General features: G+C 53.3%; 1 protein-coding gene across 1 annotated transcript; it reads right to left on the bottom strand.

Annotated features, from left to right (window-relative positions):
• Window positions 1-2,187: 2,187 nt before the first annotated feature.
• LOC105499855 (SH3 domain and tetratricopeptide repeat-containing protein 1-like) lies at window positions 2,188-6,535 on the bottom strand. Its single transcript, XM_071089530.1, has 3 exons — window positions 6,390-6,535; window positions 5,064-5,214; window positions 2,188-2,362 (listed from the first exon to the last, which is right to left on the bottom strand). The coding sequence occupies exons 1-3, from the start codon at window positions 6,521-6,523 to the stop codon at window positions 2,219-2,221; spliced, it is 429 nt and encodes a 142-aa protein (XP_070945631.1). The 5' UTR covers window positions 6,524-6,535; the 3' UTR covers window positions 2,188-2,218.
• Window positions 6,536-8,568: the final 2,033 nt, after the last annotated feature.

The raw sequence follows: 8,568 nt of genomic DNA, 5'->3' as shown, positions 1-8,568 counted from the left end.
CATGTGTCAGCCTCCCTGGCTGAGACTGAGTTCTTGAGGGTGGGGCCTGGCCATCTTGGGAGCTTGGTTGTATCTGCTAACCTTGCCGGCTCCTCCAGCTGGGTGCAGAGCTCCAGGGAGGCCACTGGGCCATTCCTAAGGAAGGCTGGAACCCAGGCCTCTGGGGTGTGGGTGGAGATCCCACTCCAAGGGGTCTGGGAACACCCCGTGCCCTACCCCTGCCACCCACCTTCAGGTCATAGAAGATGATGTCACCGAGAACCAGATACATGTTCACGTAGTAGACGGTCTCCTCGTCGAACTCCAGCGGTGAGTTGCAGAGCTACAGGGCCTTGAGGTAGAAGTGCTCCACCAGCTTGCCATGGCCCAGCCGGTGGTGCAGGGCGGCCAGCCGTGGTAGGCCATGCGCTCGTTCACTGGTCCCCTGGGTGCAGGCCAAAGGTGCAGGTGTGAGGACGTGGCTCCCTGGGGCAGGGAGGGCTCAGGCCCCTCAGGAGCAGGTATGCAGACCCCGGGCTGCATGCCTGGCTTGCCTCCAGGCACCTGTGGTCACCTGGGCAGCTCTGGCCAGTCCCTTCCAGGTTCCCAGACTCACTTTCCCTTGTGCAAAGCAGAACTAATAAGTCCTGCCCCTGTCTACTGTGAGGCTTTGGAAAGTCGGACTTGGATGGCCCAGTTCTGTGTCTACACAGAGCCACCTGCCTTTGCTCACTGGTTTTAACCAGGAGAACCCAAAAGCCATGCAGTCCAGGTGCTCCTGGGCTCCCCGGCTCCAGGCAACCCACAGACGTGACATCCGACTCCTCCTGGGTGTGGCACGATCAGAGCCCCCTACCTTGGGGAGTCAGCTGCACACCTACTGTGTAATGGGCCACGGGGCACAAGGCGCTGGGGCATGTGGCCTGCCTAGGGTTCCCTGTCTCTGGAGGGGGACAGACGACCCTGGCACAGCACCAGGGGATGCCCGGACTTAAGGGGCAGACTGCTGGAAGGGGAACTGGGATTTTATCAGCCAGAGAGCTGTGTGGTTGATGATGGTGGGAAGGGCACAAGAGAAAGGGAATGTGCCACTCAGCCTGGCACAGGGACCAATGAGATGCCTGGCATGTCTGGAAGGCAGAGGGCACACTGGGCGGCCCTTGTGGTCAGCAGCAGGAACAGGCAGAGGAAGCAGAGCTCAGGCAGGCAGGGAGCTCTGCACTGCGTGAGAGACCTCGGGCTGTGCCCCACAGCCGGACGGGGAAGCCCGTTGGGCAGATCTGCCTGCCTGGACAGGAGACCAGGAAAATCCAGCAGCTGTTTCAGCTCCTGGCCTGCAGACCTGGAGGCTGGGCTCTGGCAAAGTGTGGGTCCTGGCAGGGTGGGGGCTCAGGGGACTTACCCAGAGTGATGCTGAGTGCTAGGGCCATGTAGGCAAACTCCAAGCCCTCCTGGGGCTTCTCCAGTGTGGTCAGGAGTGCCACCAGCTTGTTGCACAGCTGAAGCTGCAGCTCCACCTTGCGGTTGCCCGTAGTCACTCCAGGGGCAGGGCCTGGTCCTACCACACAGGCAGGTGGGGTCAGGTTTCCCACAGCACCCACCTTGCCCAGCGCCCTCCTCAGAGCTCAAACATGTACTTGGAGCTTCCCATGCCCCAGCTACCCCTGCACCTCGACACAGCTCTGTGCTCTGGGATAACACACAGTTCAGACACCAAGTTGGGGGCTGAAGAGTCACCTGAGGCCCATCCAGCTACACCTGACAGCCTCAGACCAGCCTCTCCCACCTGGGCACCGGGGGTCTGACTGGGGGGAGCCAGCACTCCTCTCTGCTCTAAAAACACCACATTTATCTGTGCCCAGGGCTGAGCAACACTGTGAGCTCAGAGGAAGGGAGAAGCCGTCCCACTTCGGGGTACATGCAGACCTGGGTCTCCCACTGATGCTGTGTGTCCTTTGACATGTCCCTGTGCCTCTCTGAGCCTCAGTTTCCTCATCTGGAAGATGGGGACAGGACTTCTCACTCATGGTTGCTTGAGGTCATCAGGTACAAGGGTAGAACCATTGTCACGTCCAGGCCCCGAGCGTTTGTCTCGGGCAGGGGCATGGTCAATATCATTCCCGGTGAGACCACTTGGAAACTCATCATGTGCATGGGTGGCCCTGCCTCCAGGTGGGAGACCTCTACCGTGCCACACCTGTACCTCAGCCTCCAGGTGCCCCACTGAGGCCCACCCACATCAGCCCACAGGCCAGCTCACCCGGTAGAAGGACATGCCTTCCTCCCGCTCCCAGGCCCCATTGAAGAAGATGTCTCCAGCTGCCTCAAACAGCTCCAGCCCCAGGTTGGGGTCGCCTGTGTACAGGTCCACATTCTGTGCCACCTGAAAGGAGACAGAAGTTCCCTCAAGACCCACACCTAGCGAGGTGGCCACGCGCACCTTTGCCAGCCTCTTTCCTCTCACACACTACAGGTACACCTGAGCATTTTTCAGACCCTGTGCATGAGGGCTGCCCCCACCACTGGCATGAGGACAATGAACTGATGCACCTGAGTGCCAGGAGGTGACAGAGCAGCTGCAGCCCAGGAGCCCGATACCTCTGAATCCTACCACCAGGGCTAGCCCTAGCCCACTCCCCCTGCACTCAAACCAGTCTCCGTGGCCCCCAGATTGCTGGGAGCCCAGCCCCTGGCTCCTTTCTGCGTTGCCACATCCCTGCCACATCCGCAGTGTTTGTGGGTGGGCCTGGTCCCCTCTTGGCCATGAGCTCTTGATCCTTCTCCTCAGCTCAAGGAGGTATACAGCAGGTGCTCAATAATGAAAACTTCACCAGGCTCGTGGGCTTCACAATTTGTTCCAGATCACACTGTGTTTGGGAAAGCCTCTGAAAACAGTCACTATGATAGATTCATTTTGTAAGGAGATGTGCCACGTGTCGCTTGGAGCAAGTTCTGTGTGTTAACTGAGTGGTCGCATTATTTGAGCATGTGCTGTATACCAGCAGATGCTGTGCACTGTGAGGGGCCACGCCTCTGCCCTCAGGGAAAAGATGCTGGCCACTGGGGTAGGATGTGAGGGAACCAGTTGGAGGGAGGGAAAAGGCACACAACAGGTGCTCAGCAGTAGTTTAGGAATGAGTGGATGGATGAATGAATGGATGAGAAGATGTAGACACATGGATGGATGGATGGGCGTGTGGCTAGATTAATGCTTGGATGCATGGATGGATGGATGGATGGAATGATGTGTGTATGTCTGTATGTATGTATGGGTGGGTAGATAATGTATGGATGGGTGGAGGGTAGATGATGTATGTACATGTGGATGGATAGATAGTGGATAGACGAATGTATAGATAAACAAATGGACAGATAGATGAATGGAGGGATGGATTAATAGGTAGATAGGTGGGTGGATGGATGATGGAAGAATGGATGGATGAACAGGTGGATGGATGGATGATGGAAGCATGGATAGATGATGGATAAATAGATATGTGGATGGATGATGGATGGATGAACGGACAGATGGATGGAACAACAGGTGAATGGATAGATAAAAGGATGGATAAATGATGGATGCAGGGATGGACGGATGGATGAATGGACAGATGGATGGATGATGGATGGATGGAAAGATGAACAGATGAATGGATAAATGGACAGATGGATGAATGGTGGATGGATGGAAGGATGAACAGGTGGATGGATGGAAGGATAGATGAACAGGTGAATGGATAGTTGATGGAAGGATGAATGGACGGATGGATGGATGAACAGGTGAATGGATGGATGATAAATGGATGAAGGATGGATGATAAAAGGATGGATGGGTGGATGATGGATGGAAGGATGAACAGATGAATGGATGGATGAATGGATAAATGGATGGATGGAAGGATGAACAGGAGATGAGTGGAAGGATGGATGGATATATGGTTGAATGGATGGATGGATGAAGGATGGATGGATGGAAGGATGAACAGGTGAATGGATGGATGATGGAAGGATGGACAGATGGATGGAACAACAGGTGAATGGATGGATAAAAGGATGGATAAATGGTGGATGGAGGGATGGACAGATGGATGGATGATGGATGGAAAGATAAACAGATGAATGGATAAATGGACAGATGGATGAATGGTGGATGGATGGAAGGATAGAAAGATGAACAGGTGAATGGATGGTTGATGGAAGGATGAATGGACGGATGGATGGACGAACAGGTGAATGGATGGACGATAAAAGGATGGACGATAAAAGGATGGATGATGGATGGATGGAAGGATGAACAGATGGAAGGATGGATGATGGAAAGATGGATGGATGGAAGGATGGATGAATGAATGGATAAATGGATGGATGGAAGGATGAACAGGAGATGGGTGGATGGATGGATGGATGGATGGAAGAATGAACAGGTGGATGGATGGTCACTGAATGAACGGATGATAAAGGAATGAATGAATGATGGATGCACGGATGGATGGATGAATGGAAGGATGAACAGGTGAATGGATGGATGATGGATGGATGGAAGAATGAACAGGTGAATGGATGATGGAAGGATGGAAGAATGGATGGAGGGATGGAAGAACAGGTGAATGGATGGATGGATGATAAAAGGATGGATGATGAATGAATGGATGGATGGACGGACAGGTGAATGGATGGATCATGGATGGATGGAAGATGGTTGGATGGATAACGGAAAGATGGAAGGATGGACGGATGGACGGACCAAGAGGTGAACAGAAGAATGATGGATGGATGATGGAAAGATGGAAGGATGGATGGATGGATGGATGGATGGATGGATGGACGAACAGGTGAATAGATGGATGGAGAGGTGAATGAATGGATGGTTGCATGGAAAGATGAACAGGTGAATGGATGGATGATGGAAGGATGGATGGATGGATGGAAGGACCCACAGGTGTATGGGAAGATGATGGATAGATGATGGATTGATGGATAGAAGGATGAGCAGGTAAACAGATAGATGATGGAAGGATGAATGGATGGGTGGATGGACAGAGAGTGAACAGCACAGGGGTCCTCCTGCATCCCTTGTCACTCACCTGGATGTACAGGTCCACCAGCTCGCTCTGCCGCAGGATGTAATAGATCTTCCCTGCTTGCAGCCAGGCATGCGCCGCCTCCTCTTTCCTCTGGAGGTCAATGAAAATCTCCAGACTTCGTTTGGTGTAGTCCAGAGCGGATTTGTAGGCCCTGGAATCAGACGCAGGTGTCAGAACAAGGGCTCTCATCCTCCTGGAACCAGTCTGCCTCCTCCCGTGGGTCTGGCGACAGATGAACTGGAATGTGCAGATTGGGAACAGCCCTCTTGTGTGTGCAGTGTTCTGCCCTTCCCAGGCTGCTGGGAGGGCCAGGGTGAACACACACGGCATGGAAAAGATGAAGGACATCCTTCTGAGGGAATCAAGCATCATGCTGCCCTGTGGCAGGAGGAGTGTGCTAGTCCATCTCCCCTGCCTCCCAGACATGGCCTGTGTCTTCTCCAGATGCACCAGGAGCCGTTAGTGTTCAGAGGCTATCTGGGCCGATGATTCTCAAGGTGTGCAGGCATCACAGTCACCCGGAGGCCTGTCCTTATAGCTTGCTGGCCCTGCCCCCAGAGCTTCCGGCTCCACAGGCCTGGGGCAGGCCCTAGAACTCCCACTTGCCACAAACTCCTAGGTGACATGGATGTTGCTCTACTGGTCCAGGGACTACACTTTGCGAAGCATAGCTCTAGCACACTGGCCCATTTTCCTTCTGTGAACCTGAGGCCAAGACTGGAGCCAGTCTCCCAGGTCCCCATGGAATCTGGCTCCTTCCCTGCTCTCTCAGTAAGTCCAACACTCGAGGGGGTGTGACTGCAGCAATGTCACTGGGCCCTATGGGTGGGGTGGCCAGGGCCATGGTTACCCCACCAGGTCAGGATGCTTGGGGGAAGGGGAGTAGGCCACATATGGGACGTGAGACCTTGAAACCCTGCCCCAGGGAAGGAGGTGACACAACTGGCTTTGTCTTCTGTGGGAGAGAAGCCACAGGTGGCTGCTGTGGTCACATTTAAGGGGACAGATGAAGGCCAGGAGTGAAGACTCAGGGCAGGCAAAGATCAGATGACAAAAGCCACCATAATAGGAAGAACAGCCCAGAGTGCACGTACTGCCTCTGCTGGGGTTGAGATGACCTTTGACCCAACAAGGGAGGCTCAAGCTGGGACTCACGGGCCAGCAGCAGCCCTGGGACGACCCCAGGCCCACCAGCTCAAAGCATCTGATGCCAAAGAACCAAATGATCAAAAGGAGAGGGGCTGATGGCGCCCTGAGCCAGCTTCCCTGTGCCCCCCTCCCTGCCCTGCCCGCCCCCACCTCCACCACTGCAAAGCCAGCCCTTACCACTCCGTGCCCAGGGACAGGTAGAGCTGACTGATGGTCTCCAGGATCTGCCCCTCCAGCACCTTGTCGGCCACTTTGTGGGTCAGGGAGAGCTGGAGCTTGTGGTAGATGACACACTGGGCCTTCCTGGGCATGATGACGCTGTAGAAGTAGCACAGCCACTGGACGGCCCGCAGCTGGCCTGGGCAGAAGACAAAATGGAAGATGTTAGTCTCCCAGCATTGAAGCGAGGCTGGCTGTTCTCGGAGGGCCCTGCGCCATGCTTGCCTCTTTCACCTCTGTGAGCCTGGGTCCCATAGGCGGGGAGCCTGAGCGCAGACAGGCCATGCACCTGTGCAAGGGCAGATGCCAAGCACACCGTGACATGGGCACAGCTTGGTACAGATGTTCATGGTACAGGCCGGCCTTCTTTACAACTCCCAGGGCTGAGATCCTGGCCAGGCTCGGCCCCTGCACCAGGCCATCTATTTCTGCTTCACAAAGTCCCTCTGGTCAGGACCAGGGCCACCTTCAGCCTGAGCTGATGAGGCCAGGGGCACAAGTAGCCCCTGTCACAGATGGAACTCGCAGAGAGCAAAGCCAAGCGTCATGTCTGCCACACACGGCATCATGTTGGGGGAATGGGGTTCAAAGCCGGCCCCTGGCGTTCCCACACATGCTTCTCTCATGCAACCAGGCTCCCAAGCCACAGGCTCACTGGCCTCTCCCAAAGCCAGGGCGCTGGGAACAGTGGAAAGCTTCTGATTTTCTAGTGTGAGAAACGTCCCGGAGATTAATACAGGAAACCAGGTACGCCGAATGGACATCTGTCACACACGCCCCCCAACAACAGCTGAATACACCGTCCTCTCGAGCACCCATGGGATATTCCCCATGACGGACCATGTGCCAGGCCACAAAATGAGCCTCAGTGAATGGAGAAGGACTGAGACCAAAGCAGAGGTGTTCTTCAGCTGTACTGGCATGAACACTCGAAATCGACAGTGAAGGAAATGTGGGAAATTCAAAAATATGTGGAAATTACACACTCCTAAACAACCAGTGAGTCAAAGAGACCATCAGGGAAACCGAAAACTAATTTGAGAAGAATGCAAACAAATGCACAGCCCGGGCCAGCGCGGTGGCTCACGCCTCTCATCCCAGCACTGTGGGAGTTGAGGCGGGAGGATCGCTTGAGTCCAGGAGTTTGAGATCAGCCTGGGAAACATGGTGAAATCCTGTCTCTATAAAAAAAAAAAAAAATTGGGCGGGGGTGGGGGGGTGGTGCACAAACATCTGTAATTCCAGCTACTCGGGAGGCTGAGGCATGAGAATGGCTTGAATCTGGGTAAAAGTTGCAGTGAGCCAAGATTGCACCACTGCACCCCAGCCTGGGCAATAGAGCAAAACTCTGTCTTAAAAAAAAAAAAAAAAGCACAGCGTATCAAAAATTCCAAGATGCAGCTAAGGCAGTGCTGAAAGGGAAATTTATAACTGCAAATGTCTACATTCAAAGAAAGAAGAAAAATCTCAAATCAAAAACCTAACCTTCCGCCTTGAGAAACTAGAAAAAGAACTAAACGCAAAGTGAATAAAAGGAAGAAAATAATAAACGTGAGAGTGGAGATGGGAAGTAAAAATACAGAGAATGGAAAAACAAGACATAATCAACAGAAACGAAGGTGGGTTTTTTGAAAATAATAACAAAATTGACAAATCTTTCACCAGACTAACCAAGAAAAGAAAGACGGGACACAAATGACTAAAATCAGAGACTGAGCACCATGGCTCACGCCTGTCATCCCAGCACTTTGTGAGGCGGAAGTGGAAGGATCGCTGAGGCCAGCATTGAAGACCAGCCTGGGGGAACATGATGAGACCCCATCTTTAATAAAAATAAATAAATAAATAAATAATTAAAAACCCCAGTTTCTAAAATCAGAAATGAAAGAGGAAACATTATTGCCGACCTGACAGAAATAAAAGGATTCCATGAAAACACCACGAACAATTGTACACCAAGAAATCAGACCATCCAGACACAACAGCCACACTCCTAGAAGGACACAAACTACCGAAAGTGACTCAAAAATGACCCCAAGTAAGCATGTGGGGTATCAGCGCCGCCCTCGGTCTCCTCGACCGTTCAGCGCAGGGTGGGGAGACAGGGAAACATGATCCCCGTTCCCTGGCCTGCATT

This window comes from Macaca nemestrina (genome assembly GCF_043159975.1).
Source record: "Macaca nemestrina isolate mMacNem1 chromosome 4 unlocalized genomic scaffold, mMacNem.hap1 SUPER_4_unloc_4, whole genome shotgun sequence".
Lineage (NCBI taxonomy): Eukaryota > Metazoa > Chordata > Mammalia > Primates > Cercopithecidae > Macaca > Macaca nemestrina.
Note: the sequence above shows the minus strand (reverse complement) of the source record. Positions and strands in the feature narration are given on the sequence as shown.